The sequence below is a fragment of the Erpetoichthys calabaricus genome, chromosome 2 (genome assembly GCF_900747795.2).
Source record: "Erpetoichthys calabaricus chromosome 2, fErpCal1.3, whole genome shotgun sequence".
Lineage (NCBI taxonomy): Eukaryota > Metazoa > Chordata > Cladistia > Polypteriformes > Polypteridae > Erpetoichthys > Erpetoichthys calabaricus.
This window is the reverse complement of record NC_041395.2, coordinates 346649722-346671906: the sequence shown is the minus strand read 5'-3', so window position 1 is coordinate 346671906 and position 22185 is coordinate 346649722. Positions and strand designations below refer to the sequence as shown.

The 22185-nt window shown below is 44.1% G+C and overlaps 1 protein-coding gene across 6 annotated transcripts in view; it reads left to right on the top strand.

Annotated features, from left to right (window-relative positions):
* The window catches only part of plekha7b (pleckstrin homology domain containing, family A member 7b), a 377482-nt gene that overhangs the window by 244090 nt on the left and 111207 nt on the right, over positions 1-22185 (top strand). For all 6 annotated transcript variants that reach the window (XM_051923402.1, XM_051923401.1, XM_051923403.1 and 3 more), the window contains one exon: positions 345-445. In XM_051923402.1, coding sequence (XP_051779362.1) covers positions 345-445 — 101 coding nt within the window. The remainder of the gene's footprint in view (positions 1-344; positions 446-22185) is intronic.

The window sequence follows — 22185 nt, the reverse complement described above, 5'->3', positions numbered from 1 at the left end:
CATTGCTGCCTCCACGTATTTTGTTGCTCTGGGATTTTACAGCCTTGGGGTCTTGCAGTCGACGTCTTGTCACTCCTGCACATCCTACAAGGTGCCCTGCATTTGAACACTCGGCATCCCTGCCATGCAACCTTTATGCCTTCATACAGGTTGGCAGGAGTGCCACCTGCTCACCTAATTTAACTTTAAACCGTTTATGACTGATGGGCAGCAGTGTGGCTGAATATCACACCTTAGGGTTACCTTTGAGGGGTGGGGGGTGGGGCCCACATTGATCTTCTGCCATCTTCGTTTGGGGTATGGAGTAAAGTCTTAATCGCTGTCTTCTCCTCCTTACTTTGCAGACAGCAGAGAAGAGAACATCCTGGGCAGCATCCCGTTACCCAGTTATGTCATTTCTCCCGTTGAGCCCGACGACCACATCAGCCGCAAGTACGCCTTCAAGGTGGGTTACGCCTTGTGCTTCCAGCAGCTTAGCTCATTAGTTTAAAGTGTAAGTCTAATTCCCTAACATACGGCACGCTGCTCCCACGCTGTGCAATTGAGGTGCCATTTTCAATTTGTTTTGTCACAATGAGATGTTGCCATGCAGCCTGATGGGAGCTAAATAACGCTCCTCTCAAACTGAACAACGCGGAGAGGCCAAAGAGAAAGCATCTGTTTGTTGTTATGGTCCCTGTCCCCCCCGCCCCCCCCCACCACCCCGCCAATAAACCTCTGCCTCAACTGTTGACTTATCACTTATGGATGAGATGTCATTCTGTTATCTTTGTGATTTGTCACAATTACCGTTTGGCGCAGTGCAGAGGCCTTGTGAACCTTCACTAAATTGCCTCCAGCGTCACCGGGAATTCATTACCTTATTAGGTGATTGACATTTTCAACTCATCGAGTGGTCCGGATGCCATTTATCCCGAGCTCCGTGTCGTAATGTGTGCAAACAGTTCAAAGGGAGCCTTGTCAGCGTTTTAGTGGCATGCCATCCGAGCGTAATGAGCAGCTCTTCAGACAGGCGGAATAATTCCGTGGCTCCGTTTCCCAGCCTGTCTTTCTAATGAATAATATTAAAAGGAGTGAATTGTGTTCCCTGCCTGTGAAGGGACGGATTGTCTGTTTAAATCTGTTGTTGTTTGCTTATAGGAGGGAAAGCGTCAGAAAAGTGACTCTGCCACTGTGGCTTTGGGCTTTTTGACAGGTTGCTTTTCAGTTTGAATTCTACGTTGTCAGGCCAGACGGACTACAAGAATATAGGCGGAGTGGTGGCTGTGAGGCTAAGGATCTGTGCTGGCATCCTGAACGTTGCCAGTTCGAATCCCCGTCCCTGCCAAAAGAGATCCTACTCTGCTGGGCCCTTAACCTTCAATTGCTCCAGGGGCGCTGACCCCAAGGGGTATGCAAAAACTAACAAATTCCTAATACAAGAAATTGTATAAGGTGAAATAAAGAACAAAAAAAAAGGAAGATGCTTTAATGATGTTGGGGCTTGTGGCCCAGTGGCTGGTGCTGCTCTCCGGAGGACCCAGCGTCCTGCGTTTGAATCCTAAGTCGAATGTTGTCCACAAAATCCTGCAGATTACGCCAACTGGTGATTCTAAGTGTGGCCCCATGTTAGTGTGGGGTGTGCAGATGAGCCGCACAATGGACCGGATGCCCAGTGTGGCTGGGAAAAGCTCCCCCACCTGTGATCCTGAAGTATGTCTTAGACTTGTAAATGTTTTGCTAGGCTGATGTTCTGTTTGTCCAGAGAGCACACCCCTGGGGAGTGAGTAGAGGGATAACCCGCCACATTGCTAACGTTCTGCACACACACAGGGAGTCGGCGAGTCACAGGGTGTCCACGTGTGCAGCCGTCTTCCTGTGTCTGCTGGCTTGTCGTCTTTCGTGAAGGTGTTTCTGTAGGTGTCCCCTCCAACCTGTAGGTCCGAGAGTCGCCTCAGTTGGAGTGCCGTATTCTAATCAGGTTGGAGCCGCCGTGATTGATGTTGATCTGTCAAATTCGCCCAAGCATTTTTTTTGTAGCACATTTGCTGGGTTTGTACTTGTTTGACCAAATTTTTTTTCCCCCTGAGTATTCCCCATGTGGCTGACTTGATCACTCTTTGGGTGGGATTAGCTTTACACCAGCATGCTGGGTCCTTCAGGCAGCAGCTTCTAGTCGATGAGTGGCACGCCAAAGGGCGCAGTGACAAATGGATGAAATGATGCAGTGACAAAAACGTGCATGGTGACGCATCACACAACTGCGTGTTAAAATGTCACTAACTTGTGCCTTGTGATGATGTTGCTTTTTAGAAGCTTGTGGATTTGTGCAGCCTAATCCCAGCCAGCATCAGTGAATACTGACGTACTGAATGGGGTTTGGTCTTTTTCTGAAGGGTGCGGTGCTATAAATTGCCTTTTTATTGACGTGGCTCTGTGTTTTCTCTCCATTTAGTGTGTTGTGTTTACATTATAAGTTTAGTGTTGCCACACTTGATTTATTTCATTTAGATTATTTTTAGGCGGCACGGTGGTGCAGTGGGTAGCGCTGCTGCCTCGCAGTTGGGAGACCTGGGGACCTGGGTTCGCTTCCTGGGTCCTTCCTGTGTGGAGTTTGCATGTTCTCCCCATGTCTGCGTGTGTTTCCTCCCACAGTCCAAAGACATGGATTGGTGATTCTAAATTGGCCCTAGTGTGTGCTTGGTGTGTTTGTGTGTGTGTCCTGCGGTGGGTTGGCACCCTGCCCGGGTTTGGTTCCTGCCTTGTGCCCTGTGTTGGCTGGGATTGGCTCCAGCAGACCCCCGTGACCCTGTGTTCGGATTCAGCGGGTTAGAAAATGAATAGACATTATTTTTATAGCAAAGTGACACCTTTTATTGGCTAACTAAAAAGATTACAATATGCAAGCTTACGAGGCTACTTATTTTTATAAAAAATACATGTTCTCCAGTACATTAAACAATCTTTTCGATGGTGAAATCATAGATATATGTGTCATTATCTGTTATTATAAATAACTATAATACACACAGACCTCTGTTCTGCCCAAGATCAAGGTTCCGGCCCCAGTAGTTTGCGTGTGCTTGACGATCAGCGGATGCTGCAGCTGTCATTCTTCTTCATCCATTCACGTAATTGGCTTCTGCAATTTGCTTGACACTCGGCAAATGTTGCTGCTCTTTTTCTTTCTGCCATGTCACCCACCCAATCAGGGTGAACCCTGATATCTTTGCGGTGGCTGCCACTAGCCACATTTTTTGCTTCATTAGCATGTTTCACGTCATAAACTTTCAATTAAGAACAAGATCAAGGCTCTAGCCCCAGTGGCACGTAAGTAATCGTGTGACTGGCACAACCCTTAACATTTTATATGAACTAGCTGATTACTGCACGTTGCTGCCCCCACCACACGGCAAACCACCCAGATTGAGATCCAAGTGAAAGCCGTGCAACAGGTGACACCTCAGCGCCACATTGGAACAGTGGGAGGTTTTTTTTTTTTTTTTTTTAATCTGTGGCTGGAGTGCCAATCCTGCCACCAAACCCCAGGTTTTCGAAGCAGATTAACGTCATGCCCAGGAGACGGGTTGAAATCTAAGTAATCAATGCACACCTCCACGTTAATGTTTGCAGTGCACCATGCAATGCACATGTCTCTGGTATGTGAGACGTGTAAAAACAGTGCTGTTGTGTGTGATGCACCATCAATTGGAATGACAAATGCAATGCATTTTATTGTAAAAATATTTGATGTGCCATCTGTTGGAATGACATAGCAACCGGGCAGACACACAGACATTAATCCTGTTATTAAGGTGGATAGGCTATGCTACCCATCTAAGAAATCTTAGCATTAGCAGGGCACAGTACAATGCAAATGACTGTTATATGCCATTTGGTATGGGATTGATAAAAAAAACAGTGCTCCTGTTTGTGATGCCCCGTCTGTTGGAATGACTAATTCAGTACACGTGTCTCTGGTAAATGCCGTTTGGTAAGAGATATGTAAAAGTAGTGTTAATGTTTGTGATGCACCGTCTGTTGGAATGTCCAATGCAAATGTTTGTGAATTGCCATCTTTTGGCCAGACAGATACACAGACACTTACTCTTATTTATGAAGTTGTTTCTATATCATAATTGAAATTATGTTCATTTTTGTACTGCATATGCATATATTGTGAAGTCACTCCAAGAAAGCGTCTGACTCCAAAAATCTTGAAATAAGCGACTGAGACTTCAGCTTTAGCACACAGTGTGGCCGAAGGTTTGTGGACACCAAGAGCTTGTTGGACAAATGCATTCCAAAACAGTGGGCATTAATATCCCCCTTTGGCAGCTTCCACTCTTTAATTTCAGAAGATTTTGGAGGGTGTCTGTTGGAATTTGTGCCCATTCAGCCAAAAAGGCATTTGGGAGGTCAGGCAGTGATATTAGATGCTAAGACATGGTTTGCTAATTCATCCCAAAGGTGATCAGTGGGGTTGACATCAGGGGGCTGTCCAGGCCACTCGAGTTCCTCCTTGTGTTGTGTGGTCCTGGCTTTGTGCACAGGGACACAGTCATGGTATACCAGAGAAGGGCCTTCCCCAAACTGGTAGCAGAGAGTTGTCTGAAATGTCTTCGCCTGCTGTAGCATTAACGGGACCCTTCAATGGAACCAAGAGGCCGAGCCCAAGCCCTGCCATCATCGCTCCTTTACTCTACTTAACAGGAGGTGCTTTGCAGTTCAGAAGGCAGAATTCTCCTGGCATCTGCCAAATCTAGATTGGCCGATCAGACTGTCAGGTAGTGCAGCGTGATTCATCAGTCCACGTTTCCACTTCTCAAACGTCCAGTGGTGGGCAGCATGCTTTACACCACCCCAGCCAACAGTTGGCATTGTGTGCAGTGATCTTGGGCTCGGCCATGAAGACCCCTTTCGTGAAGCTGTTGATGCACAGTCTGTGTGATGATGCTACAGATGAGAGGCTATTTTTTATGTGCTTCATCACTCTGCGACCCCACTGTGTAAGTTTGTGTGGACTCCCACTTTGTGGCTGAGTGGCTGTTGCTCGTTCCTCTTCTTCTACTTCATAATACTGACATTTAAAATTGACAGACAGCTCATGTCCTGAATGTCAAAAGTGACATTCAATGACAAGGCCAGGTTTAAAGTCACTGAGGTCTTCAGTGCCATCCATTCTACTGCCCATGGAGGTTATATTGCTATGTGGTGACAATGAAACACCTGAACTCAGAGGGGCAGCCACATACTGCTGGCCGTGTAGTGTGTGTGGCATCTTTCACCCTGTAACGTTTATATTATTGTTGGCATTACTGTTCTGAATGTTTGTAATTAGAATTTATTGTAATGTAAATCACGACGCACACCCTCATGTCACGTAGTCTCTGACGAATGAGGGACATATGCTGGAGCTGCAGCCGCTCGCTTCATCACTTCATTTGCATGTTCACTTTGTGTTGTGTGTCTTAAATCACATCTTATCCTCTGCAAAGCCTTAAACCAAATTACATTCGCAGTTGGCTTATCGGTTTGCATTTTGATCAGCGTGTTAGCCACTAAAAAGTGACAGGTGCCAAGCTGGAGCTCCTGTCCTGCTTATTTAAGAACTTGAGAGTTGGCTGTTGGAGTTGAAGGGGGCGATTAAGCAGCCACGTCCATTTGTCACTGCACTAATCCCCCCCCCCCACCCCACCTCGATGCATTTGTCACTGTGCCCTTTTGTTGGCATGTGTTTGTTGGCACTCTTTCATCCGGCGTGCCTTTATCATGTCACCCTGTCACTTTTTCCACTTCAGCATGGAGTCACAGGACCAACCTAAGCCTTTCCTTCACTTCCATACACCTTGCTCAGAAAAGGGGGACACTGCAGATGAAAGGACGACGGACTGCAACGACTACACCCCAACAAAAAAAAAACAGCCTGGGCAGGCAATGTGGGGTCCGGGTGGGGTACAAGGTCAAAAATAAGGGTGGCATGAAAAGAGCAAGCAAACCAAAAAGTACTTGAAACAGAGCCCTGTATTCAGACTAATCCTGCATGGGGGGTTATGAGGTACTCATGCAGTCTCAGCCCACCCACATTTAAACAAAAGTGTTAAATGTCTTAAACAAAAACAAACAAAAATATCATATTTATATTTTATTCAACCCTGTAAATCACATCACTACCTTGGTGTCGTGACCCACTCCCCCCCCATATAAGTGTCTTTGTCCCAAAAATACCCACTAGAGAGGGAAATCCTGTCAAAAACCCTGGCTCTTAATCTCTTTTTTATTTATATATATGTATATATATATTTCTCTTCTGCTTCCACTTCAAAACCGGTCCCGCCCACACGCAACCGACACAGCATTTCTCCATTCCTATTCGTCCTCCTCCAAACTCTTCCCCACATTCTTGCAGTGCGATTCCTGCAACAAAACTTTTCAAACGCGAACCTCACTTGCTAAACACAAGAAAAGGCATTCTTCACCAACAACTATATGAGTGCCAGAATGCAATAAGAAGTTCACTACACAGGATTGTCTGACTAAACACAACAGAACTCATTCACGACTCTTGCAATGCGACATCTGCAAAGCAATGTTTCCAAACCAACGCCGTCTCAGCAGACATACACACAATCCTCTTCCCGTTACCACAGGTGGTACTTCACCTCATCCCTGTCTTCCCGTCCAAGAGTACAACATTGGGACTCCAGACCAGCAGTGCAAACACTGTCATGCACTATACTGGCCTGCTGAGCGTAACACATCCAACAAGTACTCGAGGTGCTGCCATGATGGTAAAGTAGCTTTACCACCTTTGCGGGAGCCACCTGTGTCTTTACAACAGCTTCTTACACAGCAAACATCAGAAGCTAAAAATGATCGTGAACACATTCGAGAATACAACTCTTCTCTAGCATTTGTTTCCATGGGTGCACAGATAACTCAGCCTCCTGGCCACGGACCATACTGTTTTAAAATACACGGGCAAATTTATCACCAGATCTCTCCACTATACGCTAACACTTCTACCTCTCCAGGATATGGACAGTTGTATGTTTTTGAGACAGCGCAAGCTACTGAAGTACGCTTACAAAATAAAGCAAACTCTGCCTACAGCGAAAATGAACTTCTCCAGCTAGATTCCATGCTCAGAACCATCAACCCCTTCGCTAAATCATACAAACACATGCATGAAATCGCTCAGTCCAATCCAACAGCATCTGTACGAATGGTTTTCAAGGAAAACCCTGGGCAGGATTTATGACGATAAAATGCCCTGACATGTCACACGATGTGTGGAGAAGATGGCGAACCGCCTGCCGAAAGGGACATTTGCATCTATCTCATAGGCAACTCCCGTAAGCAGATTTCCACGCTCAATATGGATTGCGATCCTATGGCTTACCCACTTATATTCCCTTACGGAGACATTGGCTGGCACAACGATTTACAACATGTTCCCGATAAAAGACCCGCCAAGCGAATCAGGCTTACTCAATGCCAATTTTACGCGTACAGATTAGCAATGAGGAATACATTTAGTATTTTGCACTCCAGCGGCAAACTATCCCAACAGTACGTCTTAGATGCGTATGTTAAAAGAGAGGGCACGCGTCTCAACTATCTCAGATTACATCAACAAGACCTATGCATGGAACAAAACAAAGGACTATCAGACGTACTGCAAGCAAACATTGAAAATAACAACGTACTGTACGTGTAGGCGAAATGATCAGATTACCATCCACATTTCCAGGAAGTCCAAGATACATGCAACAAAACTATCAGGATGCCATGGCCATGGTACGTAAATTCAGAAAGCCTGATTTATTTATCACTTTCACATGTAATCCTGCTTGGCTGGAAATTCTACACACACTGTCGGATACCCAAAGACCAGAGCACAGACCTGAGATTGCAGTACGAGTCTTTTGGATTAAGCTGCAGGAATTACTTAGAGACAGACATTCTACAACAACATCTTTTTGGGGTTGTTATTACACAGCCGTATGCTACGGTGGGTGTTGGCTAGTAATTAATCTTTACATTGATTTACTGCGTTGGGGGGCACTTCAACCACCACTAATGTGTAGCACCCACCTGAATAATGTGATGGCAGCCATTTTTGTACCAGTCCACTCACCACACATGAGCTTTTAGGTGGTGAGAAAGATCGGCAAATAAAGACAGGAGATGATTAGGGGGCCATGGTGGACGATTTAGCCAAGACTTGGGGATACACACTGCTCTTTACGAAGGATGCCCAGGGATCTTTAATGACCACAGAGAGTCCGCACCCTGCTTTAACATCTCAACTGAATGATGCCCTAAGCATCCCTGGTCTCTAATTGGCTCTCTCCCTCTCACCAGTTCAGCGCCTAACAGCTAATGTGTGGTGAATGTACTGGCGCAAAAATGTCTGCTGTTGCATCATCCAAGTGGGTGCTGCACATTAGTGGTGGTTGAAGGGGCTCCCTACTCTCTGAAGCGTTTTGGGTAGTGAGAAAAGCACTTTATAAACTTAAAGAATTCTTATGATTATTATCTATTAGTCATCCTGAAGGTCTTTCTTAATAGTCTGTGTGTTAAATGTGACCTGAACAGGAGCGAGCCTGTGCTCCTTGCCTGGTCCCTTCAGTGCCCCGTTGGCGTGGGCGTTGATGACCCCGTTTTGCCGCGTGCCTCAATGTGGTCATTTTGCTTCATGTAGATCAGATTAGCCGTCTGTGGTACTCGCCGCTCGTGTTCAAGATGTTGTCTGCAGTGCAGCAGTTTTGTTGACCAAGCAGCTGAGCTCATGTTGGATCCAGTGGTCCAGATTAAGCAGACTTTGCTCTTATCAAAACTCGCATTGTGCCCATGAAAGGGGGAGTCTGACCCAGGATTAGTGCTTCATCTGCTCTGGCCGGGGTCGGTCCATTCTCTCCTAGCGGGGGGATGCAGACACAGCTTGTCTGGCATTCACCGATGGGGGACACACTCGATCCGGCTGTGGATGTCGCAGGAAGGAGATGAGTGTGCATGGAAGAGCCAGATGGAGGTAAGAGGGTCTTAAAGTCTTGTTTTGGATAGCAATGAATATTTTATTTTACGTTGCGTCTTTCTGTATGGCTAACACCTTCCTAAAAGAGCAAATACTCAACTTGTTATTATTTTTGTATTTGGTGCTCAGACAGATTACGTTTCTTGCACGCAGACATTTAGAACGTCCGAAGCCGTGATTGAACCCATGGCTCTGTGGTTTAGGGTCCAGTTCTTTAGCCACTACACCACAAAGTGATTCTGTTTGTGAACTGACTAAAGAGATGATAGCCGCAGTGTTTAAGTGTTACTGAATACTGAAGATTAATGGTCAGGTTTTTAAGACGGTGGTAGGACCAGCAATGGTGTGTGGAGCTGAGACATGGGCAGTGAAGGGAGCACAGCAGGAGAAGAAGTTGGACATGGAAATAATGAGAATGTTGAGAAAGAACAGAATAAGAAAAGGAGATAATTGGAGGTACACCAAAAGTGGGAGAGAACTCCAAGAGAATGACATGGACATGTGATGAGGGGAGACAATTAAAATGTGGGCAAAAGAGTGATGGGAATGGAAGACAAAGTGAAGGAGGCCAAAGCAGAGGTGGAGAGATCAAGTAAAAGAAGATCAGAAGAAAGAAGGGCCTGACAGGTGAGGAGGTGCAGGACTGAGCTGGATGGCAAAGGTTAATCGAGCACATTGACCACTCATAGGAAATTAATACAAACTAGGGGGCTTCACTCGCCAACTTCCCCGCCTGCGCTACGCGCCAGCCAGTTCACGTGTCCCTGCTGATCACGTATGTGGATTTCACTTTCACCAAACAACAAAACTTTTAATTCTCGCGGATAGGCCTCTTCATTGGGAAGAAACACAACTTTACCCTGATGGCAACACGAATCAGACGATCTACACGTCTCTGACTTAAAGTTTAAAGCCAAACAATATCTGCATGCTTCTGTCATATCACCTGTGTCTGTATATTTGATCTTTTTGCTTTTTGTCAATATCACATTCCGTGTTTGGAATTACATTGTGACAATGCAACGTATAACGGTCCGTGAGTGAATATCGTTTCTTTCTCTCTACACGAACTGTGTCTGACAATAGCATTCACACAAATGAGAGATGATTGAGCCGTGTCCGTGGTTGTAAATGTTTTAGATGTGGCGGGACTTTTCCAAATCTCTTTGCATAAGCTCTTGTCTCGCGGGGCTTGAAACTTTCTCTCACAGAATTTCACTTTCACCAAACAACAAATCTTTTAATTCTTGCGGATACGCCTCTTCATTGGGTAGAAACACTGCTTTTCCTTGATGGCAACACGAATTAGACAATCTACAAGTCTCTGACTTAGTTTAAATCCGAACAATACATTCAAACTCTTTTCGCTCTTCTATTATTTCACCAAGTAATAATTTCCGTTTGTTAGCGCTAATGCGATCTTTACTCTTTTTTTTTTTTTTTTTTTTTTTTTTCTTTCGAATTTTAGTACTTTTATTATCTCTAACCTGCTCTGCATGTGTACCGCACCAACGTTTTTGAATTTTTTACGATGTTCTACTTTGTCATCTACTCTTTGGCTTTTATTTTCAGCCCCGAACCTGGTTAAATATCTTGGCACAAAGTCTCGTCTCACGGAACGTGAAAGTGTCTCCCTGAAAAAGTCACGTCTCGTCTCTGTTCCCAAGATTTTTTTATTATAATATAGAGAGATATGCCAGTGCTGCAGTAGTTGATCAGTGTAACCCAAGAGTGTGGACATTTGACTGTCAGGTCTCAACTGTTAGTACCAAGATCTTCAGGCCAGACGAAGACTCTGCTCTTTTACACTATCACTTCAACCAGGGTGGTCAGTAGAACTGGACTGTGATATCTTGAGCTTTATCCGTGTACTAGCTGAAGTGCTCAGGGTCACCAGGGTATGTTTGTAAGGCAGGTTAAGGAAAAAAAAGCAAAGGTTTCTGTGATGACCCAGTTGTTATTTCTGTCCATCCCACCTGTCATCAACACTGCCCCTCTATCAATGTCTCTGTCAATGTTGTGAGTCAAGTTTGTTCTTTGTGGGTTTTCATTAATGTGGTAACTCCTTTACAGGTTATAACCATCAATGCTGTCATGTGTGGCTCGTCGTCCTAGTTCAAGGTGGACAGTTTGTAGTGCTTCAATTATGAAGAAAAGCCGACAAAGCAGGAGTTAAATCACCACCCTGTCATTCTTCTTTATGTTGGGTTGCGCTGCACTTCCAGTCTCGGCCGAGCCTCACCCAGCACACCTCCTTCATGAGTTACTTAAACAGATTTGTGAAGCTTTGAGAGCCTCAGATGTGTGTTGTAACTGTTAGCTTGCAGTGTTGTGCATTTGTTACAGCAGATGACATGATGGAGGGGTTAATCACTTTTAATCCCGTGTCTTACACGGTTACTGGGCAGAGTGGTGGCTCTGAGGCTGGGGATCTGCAATGGCAATTGGAAAGGTTCAAATCCCATAACTCTACTTCGTTGGGTCCTTGAGCCAATGCCCTTAACCTGCAATGTCTCCGTCCTGGGCATGACATTAATCTGCATCCAACCCTGCATGTTGGTGGCAGAATTGGCACTCCAGCCACCATAAAAAACCTCCCACTGGTTCCATTCCATCTGAACTGGTGTGGTGCTAAGGTGTCACCCATTGCATGGCTGCACTCGGGTCCTAATCTGGGATCCTAAATTGGTTTGTCACGTGGTGGGTGCTGCAGTGTGCTGTATCAGCGCCCGCTCCTAATCTCTCCTCTCTTACACGATCCTGAGACTTTGCGCTTGTTCTTTGATTGTAATGAGTGAGCACATCTACACATGTTCATCCACGCATCCGTCTATTTTGTAACTGGTGGGTACAGTTTACCACCTTATGCACATCTAGTTACACGTATGGGCACAGTGGCAGTGATGGCGAAAGTCCTAGCGATTCAGGTAAGTTTCAAATGAAGTGGCTGATTAGCATGTCTATATCATCGATGAAATGAGCTGCTCCATTTGTTACCTCTAACACAAAATGGATTTAGGATTTTGGTGCTTGAAGTGCGTCTCCCTGTGAATACTACAGGCACACGTACAGCAGAACAGCCAGTCAGTCAGGGCACACACACTAGGGACAATTTAGGATCGCCAATGCACCTCACCTGCATGTCTTTGGACTGTGGGAGGAGACCCACGCAGACACTGGGAAGCGAACCCAGGTCTCCTTCCTGCGAGGCAGCAGCGCTACCCACTGCGCCACCATGCCACCTATTTCAAAGGGTCCCCTCTGGTAAACACTTCAGGTCAATGAAAACTAAAACTAACAGACACCTCAATAGTTTCTTTCCTAGAGCTACAACCCTCTCAAACCAGTAACTTAGCCGTCTTCTGTGTATATTCATGCGTTCTGTCATATACCGCATGAAGGTCAGTCAGTCGGTCATCTTCCAACCCGCTATATCCTAACTACAGGGTCACGGGAGTCTGCTGGAGCCAGTCCCAGCCAACACAGGGTGCAAGGCAGAAAACAAACCCCGGGCAGGGCGCCAGCCCACCACAGGGCACACACACACACACCAAGCACACACTTGAGACAATTAAGGATCGCCAATGCAGCTAACCTGCTTGTCTTTGGACTGATGATGTCACCTACTGGAATGGTGCGTTAGTGAATGTAAAGCTGTCTCTCAGTTTTGATTAACTGACTACACGTAACTTGTGGATTTGCATTCTGGCTGAGCAGGTCACTCATGGGAGTCACTTTGGAAGCGGCAAAGCAGAGGCTCTTTTACAAGAGTGATGAAATGTGGGATTCACGTTAAAAAAAAAAAAAAAAAAGTTTAATTAAATGTCCCACTTTAGAGAGTTTTCTTTTAACAAGCTAATGATGTAAATATCAATCTTACAATGGCAAATGGTGCAAACCTAACAGACAAAGCAGATTTTAAAAGTATTTTGGTACAAAAGCAGCCTTTAAGGGTTTGTTTAAATTTAAGTATCCATATCCGTGGCACCTCTGCAGGAGAACCACCTCTTTGAACCCTCACAAACATATCTAGTTTTTAATATCTGAAAAAGATTTGGGATTAAATTGCTCAGAGATCTTTATATAGACAATATCGTTGCATCCTTTGAACAATTACATTCCAAATTTAACCTTCCAGCTACACATTTCTTACACTATCTTCAAATTAAAAACTTTGTTAAACAGGATCTGCCCAATTTTCCTCATCTCGCACCCTCCACCATGCAGGAATAAATACTGTATTTCGAGGACTTAGACACCATTTCTGCAATATATAAAATTTTATTTAGAGGAAAAAGATCTCTTAATTAATATATCAGAAAAGGAGTGGAAGGTAGCAATGCAGAGAATTCACTCGAGCTCCATATGCGCAAAGCATACAATTGTTCAACTCAAAACTATATATCGAGCTTAAAACTGTCCAAAATATTTCCAGGGTGAGATTCAACCTGTGAACGCTGCAATCAAGCTCCTGCCTCACTGGGTCACATGTTTTGGGCCTGCTCCAAATTAACTTCATTCTGGACCAAAATTTTTAAGTGCCTTTCAGACGGCCTTGGTGTCCCAATCCCTCCTAACCCACTAACAGCTGTGTTTGGTGTTCTTCCAGATGGATTTGAAGTGGAGAAGGACAAGCAAACGGTGATTGAATTCACTACACTTTTGGCACGCAGACTTACTTTGTTAAATTGGAAGAATCCTAACTCTCCTCTGATAAGTCAGTGGGAAACTGATGTTTTATATTATGTTGAAATTGGAAAAAATCAAATTCTCAGTTAGGGGATCTGTACAGAAGTTTTTCAAAACCTGGCAGGATCTCATCAATAATATTTTAGAATAAGAAGAAATAATTATCTCCGCATTTCTTTTTCTTCTCCATTTATCTTTATTGCCCTATCAAACTCATCAATTTGGGTATGTTTACAAGTTTTAAGTTTTACTCCTTTGGCCATGCTCTCCCTCTCAGGGGTGGGGTTTGATTTGTTTTCAATCCTATTTTTTGTAATAATTGATCTATTTGTACGGAATTATTACAATAAAATAAATTTAAGTATCCTAAATAATTTTGGACTTCTCTCTTTGACAGTACAGATATAATTATAATGATTGAATTTTTATTTTTAGTATTATTTTAAGCAGTATTTTATCAGTTGCTGGAGAAAAAATATCCGAGAATAAATTTTTACACAAGGTCATATGTAGTCCATGGTGATCTCATGCTTTTTACGCCCGATGCTGAAATGCCCCCCCCCCCCCCCCCCCCCCATGATTATAACATTGGCCTATTTATTGTTATACTAGGGGGGATCTCAATGGCTGTCCACACATTAAAATTCAAGCCCTGCATTGTGTTTTGATATTTCTGAATTCTTAAATGACAGCTGGGTAACTACTTGACAGATATGCCACTGTTATAAATCGGCTGTTATCTTTAGTGTTTAAAACCCTCATCATGCTCTCACTGTCCTAGTTTCTGAAAAAGAAAAAGCATTTAGTGCCGTAGCTTTTTGCTGTTTGAAAGATGTGTTTTCTACATTCTAAAACGGGTAAATCGTATTTGCTGGAAGGTTCTCTTTTTGTTGAAAGATCTTGTCTTTTTTGTCTGTGAAAAATATTAAATGTGTGTTTGCCTGGTCCAAATCTTATAGCAGCATAACTAAAGCATGTTGAAGGCCAGAAGACTTCCCAAAGGTTTTGAGTACACAATGGGAGGTCTAAAAATCGAGAGTCCACCTTATGAAAAGGATTTAGGAGTCGTAGAATCTTGGAAAGTGAGAGGATGCCTGAGGAGTGGAGAAGAAGTGGACTGGTGGGCCGATATTTAAGAATAAGGGGGATGTGCAGGACTGCAGTAACTACAGGGGGATAAAATTAATGAGCCACAGCATGAAGTTATGGGAAAGAGTAGTGGAAGCTCAGTTAAGAAGTGAGGTGATGATTAGTGAGCAGCAGGATGGTTTCATGCCAAGAAAGAGCACCACAGATGAGATGTTTGCTCTGAGGATGTTGATGGAGAAGTAGAGAGAAGACAGGAAGGAGTCGCATTGTGTCTTTGTGGACCTGAGAAAGCAAATGACAGGGTGACTGAGAGGAGCTGTGGTATTGTATGAGGAAGTCGGGAGTGGCAGAGAAGTACATAAGAGTGGTACAGGATATGTACGAGGGGAGTGTGACTGTGGTGAGGTCTGCGGTAGGAGCAACGGAGGTGGGATTACATCAGGGATCAGCTCTGAGCACTTTCTTATTTGCAATGGTGATGGACAGGCTGACAGACGAGATTAGACAGGAGTCCCCGTGGACTGTGATGTTTGCTGATGACATTGTGATCTGTAGCGAGAGTAGGGAGCAGGTGGTGGAGATATGAGAGGAGAAGAATGAAGGTCAGTAGGAATACAGAATACATGTGTGTAAATGAGAGGGAGGTCATTGGAATTGTGAGGATGAGGGGAGTAGAGTTGGTGAAGGTGGATAAGTTTAAATACTTGGGATCAACAGAACAGAGTAATGGGGAGTGTGGAAGAGAAGTGAAGAAGAGAGTGCAGGCAGGGTGGAATGGGTGGAGTGAAAGGGAAGGTCTACAGGACAGTAGTGAGACCAGCTCTGTTATATGGGTTGGAGACGGTGGTACAGGTGGCAGAGTTAAAGATGCTAAGATTTGCATTGGGTGTGACGAGGATGGACAGGATTAGAAATGAGGACATTGGAGGGTCAGCTCAAGTTGGATGGTTGGGAGACAAAGTCAGAAAGGCGAGATTGCATTGGTTTGGACATGTGCAGAGGAGAGATGCATGCTGGGTATATTGAGAGAAGGATGCTAAGGATAGAGCTGCCAGGGAAGAGGAGAAGAGGAAGGCCTAAGAGAAGGTTTATGGATGTGGTGAGAGAGGACATGCAGGTGATGGGTGTGACAGAACAAGATGACGAGGACAGGAAGATATGGAAAAAGAAGATCTGCTGTGGCAACCCCTAACAGGAGCAGACGAAAGAAGTGGACTTGACATGAACAACAGCCAGACGGTGTTCAGAAGCCATTAAGAAGGCTAACAGAATGTCAGGTTATATAGTGCCTTGATATATAGTGTGGAGTACAAGTCACAGGAGGTTCTGCTCAAGCTTTATAACACACTGGTGAGGCCTCATCTGGAGTCCTGTGTGCTGTTTGGGTCTCCAGGCTACAAAAAGGACATAACAGCACAAGAAAAGATCTAGAGAAGAGCAACTCGGCTGATTCAGGGCTACAGGTGATGAGTTATGAGGAAAGATTTAAAAGAGCTGAGCCTTTACAGTGATGAAGAGGAGACCTGACTGAAGTGTTTAAAATTATGAAGGGAATTAGTCCAGTTGTTTGAGACTGAAACTGAGGTCACCAAGAAGACGGGAACACAGATGGAAACTTAGGGGTGAATTTCGCACAAACATTAGGAAGTTTTTCTTCATACAGAGAACCACACATATGTGGAATACGTGATCAAGTAGTGTGGTAGACAGTTTTAAAACTGGACTTGATGTTTTTTTAGAAGAATTAAGCAGACAGGACTGGCGAGCTTTGTTGGGTTAAATGGCCTGCTCTCGTCCAGATTGTTGTAATGTTCTGTGATGACAGACCCAGAGCTGCCGTGATCGGCCCAAGAGCTTTTGGAGTAAACCATTCTACACCCTCTCATCATTTTATGTTCAATAATCACTACGTGTGGTTTGGCTCATCTGTGTACATGTTGGTATAATAGTTTGGAAGGACAGTAAGTTTATTCGCTGCATATTCATATGTTAAACAAGAGAGCCATCTGAGTTTTGACTGTTTGACTAATTTACTTTTTCTCTACTAAAATTAATTTACTTTTTACCACTAAAGCTAATAATAATTAAATGACTAAAATGGGACTAAAACTAAGTCAAACTGTACTGTCAAAACTAACGCTCTTCTGGAGTAGTCTGTCCTTTCTGTATGGCCCTAGAGAGCGACTGTGCCAAATTCTGGTCCAGACTGGTCAGAGGGTATAGGAGACAGACAGACGGACATTCTCTTTTATATAGAAAGATTTGCATTCTGTTGTGTTTTGAGTCAAATATTCTGTTTATATGGTGCGTTTGTTTGTTAAAGTTTTTTTTTTTATTATTATTATTATTATTATTATTTCTTTTTTGCAAAATTCACTCATTTATCTCTGACTACCCAATGTCTGCCTGGATTCCTTCTTCAATAAAATTGAACTGTAAGTGTCATTATGATTTTGCGTTCGGCGGACACCTTTATCCCCAAGGACATACGTACAAAGTGACAGCACAATAGAACTGTTTTCAGGTTTGTTGTTTTTTTTTTTGTTATTATGGGTTGACAAGGCTGGTCAGGTGACCATTTGAGGGTCACTCAATGAATGGGATGTGCGATTTGAACTTGTTGAAAGGCCAATCGTCTTGGCCACCTACCACACTGGTTGTAGTATTATCTGTCTGGTGCTATACAGTGTCATGGGTGTCTAGATGGCTTTCTAAGGCTCATCACGAAGGCAGTCACTTTGAATATCCACATCAGTTGTGTATTACCATTCCTTCTTTGTGAAGAGAAGTACGATTGTGCTCACCTGACAGATCATCTGGGCTGCTCAGACTTGAACCATCCTGCCCAGGGGTTACTCTGCGTCTCTGCCATTTTTCCTGTCTTCATCTCCACCTGCTGGTTGGTTCTGTAATAACCTGGTGAGTGGACAGCCTGTGTTCAGCTCCTCGTTGTTTACTCCACAGTAAGCTCCTGAGCACTCCTTGTTTTTCTGTTTATCACTAGTGTGACTAACGGGATTTTTCACACCTTCTGCTAGGAAAAAAAAATCTGTGGAGATGTGAAATAGCAGTAGGCAATCCTCCATAACAAATTTGTTTCAACACATTCAGATATAATACAAGGAGCTTGATTGATTGTTTTAAAATAAGCAGGTATGGAAAACAAATTTGATCGACGATGAACCACACAAACGTAAATGACACAGTGGAGTCCACGTCGTGTCAGTCTAAACCGTTCCTGTAAGACCAGAGCTTTGATCTTGTTAATACTTCCACTTATCCATTCATGTGGTGGTATTGTGATAGAAACACAGACCAGACATCGTGAAAAGGTTTGGGGCAGCCACCCGTATATTATCCCTGGCTGCAAAAGGCTTTTTGAAAATAACAAAGTTGATTCCTTGGTGGTAAGATGGCGGATTTAAAGGCCCGTATAGGAAGTGTCATCATCTAAGGTCCCAGAACTGGAAGTGACATCATCGAAGGGGCCAAAAGCGGAAGTGAGGTGTTCTGAGGCACGGGAACCTGGCAGGATTTCTTGGGAAAGGTCTGCAGGGAACTGAGAAAGACAGTCAGTGCACCCCACCGCCCCCTAGTCGGATGTGGTATTACCATTACTTAAGCCGTTTAGCTGCCACCTACTCACACGTGTGTGACAGTATAAACGACCCCCCCCAGCCGCGTTTCTTGACACACCTCTGCTGAATGATTCATTGCCTGAAAGTCCTCAGTTGTGCGTGTGTCACAGAGAGGATGTGCAGCACTGTTCATAGCGGCACTCAGTTTGTCTTCATTCTCTCCTCCTCTACTACCTCCAGGGGGTCCAGAGTGTGACCCATGGCTGAGCCTGCCCTTTTAATTAGCTTGTTCATTTGACGTTAACATTTGAATCCCGGAACCCTGCAATAATATTCCTAATGCCGGACCACCTACAGTGGTGTGAAAAACTATTTGCCCCCTTCCTGATTTCTTATTCTTTTGCATGTTTGTCACACAAAATGTTTCTGATCATCAAACACATTTAACCATTAGTCAAATATAACACAAGTAAACACAAAATGCAGTTTGTAAATGGAGGTTTTTATTATTTAGGGAGAAAAAAAAATCCAAACCTACATGGCCCTGTGTGAAAAAGTAATTGCCCCCTGAACCTAATAACTGGTTGGGCCACCCTTAGCAGCAATAACTGCAATCAAGCATTTGCGATAACTTGCAATGAGTCTTTTATAGCGCTCTGGAGGAATTTTGGCCCAATCATCTTTGCAAAATTGTTGTAATTCAGCTTTATTTGAGGGTTTTCTAGCATGAACCGCCTTTTTAAGGTCATGCCATAGCATCTCAATTGGATTCAGGTCAGGACTTTGACTAGGCCACTCCAAAGTCTTCATTTTGTTTTTCTTCGGCCATTCAGAGGTGGATTTGCTGGTGTGTTTTGGGTCATTGTCCTGTTGCAGCACCCAAGATCGCTTCAGCTTGAGTTGACGAACTGATGGCCGGACATTCTCTTTCAGGATTTTTTGGTAGACAGTAGAATTCATGGTTCCATCTATCACAGCAAGCCTTCCAGGTCCTAAAGCAGCAAAACAACCCCAGACCATCACACTACCACCAACATATTTTACTGTTGGTATGATGTTCTTTTTCTGAAATGCTGTGTTCCTTTTACGCCAGATGTAACGGGACATTTGCCTTCCAAAAAGTTCAACTTTTGACTCATCAGTCCACAAGGTATTTTCCCAAAAGTCTTGGCAATCATTGAGATGTTTCTTAGCAAAATTGAGACGAGCCCTAATGTTCTTTTTGCTTAACAGTGGTTTGCGTCTTGGAAATCTGCCATGCAGGCCGTTTTTGCCCAGTCTCTTTCTTATGGTGGAGTCGTGAACACTGACCTTAATTGAGGCAAGTGAGGCCTGCAGTTCTTTAGACGTTGTCCTGGGGTCTTTTGTGACCTCTCGGATGAGTCGTCTCTGCGCTCTTGGGGTAATTTTGGTCGGCCGGCCACTCCTGGGAAGGTTCACCACTGTTCCATGTTTTTGCCATTTGTGGATAATGGCTCTCACTGTGGTTCGCTGGAGTCCCAAAGCTTTAGAAATGGCTTTATAACCTTTACCAGACTGATAGATCTCAATTACTTCTGTTCTCATTTGTTCCTGAATTTCTTTGGATCTTGGCATGATGTCTAGCTTTTGAGGTGCTTTTGGTCTACTTCTCTGTGTCAGGCAGCTCCTATTTAAGTGATTTCTTGATTGAAACAGGTGTGGCAGTAATCAGGCCTGGGGGTGGCTACGGAAATTGAACTCAGGTGTGATACACCACAGTTAGGTTATTTTTTAACAAGGGGGCAATTACTTTTTCACACAGGGCCATGTAGGTTTGGATTTTTTTTCTTCCTAAATAATAAACACCATCATTTAAAAACTGCATTTTGTGTTTACTTGTGTTATATTTGACTAATGGTTAAATGTGTTTGATGATCAGAAACATTTTGTGTGACAAACATGCAAAAGAATAAGAAATCAGGAAGGGGGCAAATAGTTTTTCACACCACTGTATATACATTCTCTCGCACCTCCTCATTAGCGCCTTTGTTTTGCAAGTTTGTCAATCACCGAGGCAGCTGAAGTCCGAAACAAAATTGTCCCAGCTGACATCTGTTTATCTGGGAGTGAGGTGTCTGGAATTATATTGGAAAATAATAAATCATTATTTGGAATTCATACATTTTAATGTGTGTTCCGTGTCTACAACAATCTGGGTAAATGTAGAATGATACCATTTGATATTTGGGTTTTAGTTTTCACACATTGACAGCAACATGTAAATTGAACAATTTCTTTTTCTTTCATTACTGTATATTCATGAGTAAAAGCGCACTTTTGTGAAAGTGTTTATATGATATTTGGAGTTCAGTCTTCACACATTATATACTTGTAACGGTCCGGTGCCGCTAAGATTCACACCGTCGAAGAGATGCCGATTTATTTACTTTTTTAGTGGAGATCCCTGGAAATTGAACTCGGAGCAGATCACGGGTGCAGCCCAACTTTCATTATCGTCCTCTGCTGTCCTGACCGCCGTTTGTGATTCCTCATCACCGTTGTCACTAATCATTCATCCAGACCTGACTTTCTCGGCACTCACTTCACCACCTCTTGTGTCAAATGCCTCCTCCAGATCTGTAGATGCAGAATGCCGAGGTTTTTCCTACATATACCCTTTTAACAAAGTTCACATCTCCTTTTTGGTTCATAGGCATAAAGCCAAGCCTCCTTTCGCTCACTTTCAGTTGATCTCTGGTTCTTTTCTCTTGTGCTGCCACCACCTTCATTAACTGTTCCTTAAACTCGATCACTTGATATGACCCACACTCCACTGGGCCACCCTGCCCTTTGTATGCTACTATGAGCTCACTTCTTTCCCACCCCTCACACAGAATCTGTCAACCAAATTGTACCCCTGTGATCTGGGGTTAGACCAAGGTCAGCGTCCCGCTTGCGTGTCATAAAAAGCAACTAAAGGAGGTTGGCATTGGGAAGGACATCAAGTCTCAAAACACTTTGGCTCCGGTGCCCCCTTGTTCTCTACTGAATGTGTCTTTAAACTCGATAACTTGATACTTCACCCACCCTAACCTGGAAACAGCTCAGCTGATGGGGGTTGAGGTGAGTTGACACACCGCTGGAGTCTACAATGGAGATGACGTGACAGACGGAGTGGCCGTGCAGCTCCAGTGTAAAGTGGATGCCCGATTACATGTTGCGTGCGCTTTAATTTTCCTTTTAATTAGGCGATTACTGCCAGTGCACCGAGCAGCCGCCTACAGAATTGTGCTGACAAAAGTTCAGGAAAAGACTCCATTGTATGATATGCTTATGACTCATTTCTTACAGTAGATGCTGCGTGCTTCAGGAAGAGATTGATGGAATGGAGGACATTTGGCTTTTTACAGAGAAAAGAGCGACAAAGTAATACAACGTGGCTGCACGGTATCGAAACCCGGGTTCAAGAAAGAAATGTTGGGACACCAACTGAGTTGTCCCTTTTAATTCTTCTACTTTGAAAGTAAAGTAAAGCTCAACAGCGTCACGGACTGCAAACCCACGCCGTTGCCCCTCTCTTTAAACAGAACGTTGCTCAATGGAGTGCTTCGTTTCTTATTGGAGGAGCGTCGTCTCTGTGGTTAGCCCTGGTTCAAGTTGGATGCTTTCCTCCGAGGAAACGCAGCTTTATAGGAACTCCCTCAGACGTGATGGGGTTTATTGTCCTCAGTGGGCATTTTCTCTGAGCTGCGGAGGCAGAAATGGGTGACAAAGTTGGCAACAGCACCCCCCTCCCCCCCTCGCTTTAGGGCGATACTACATACCTCAGGAAAACTTGGAAGGCAACCT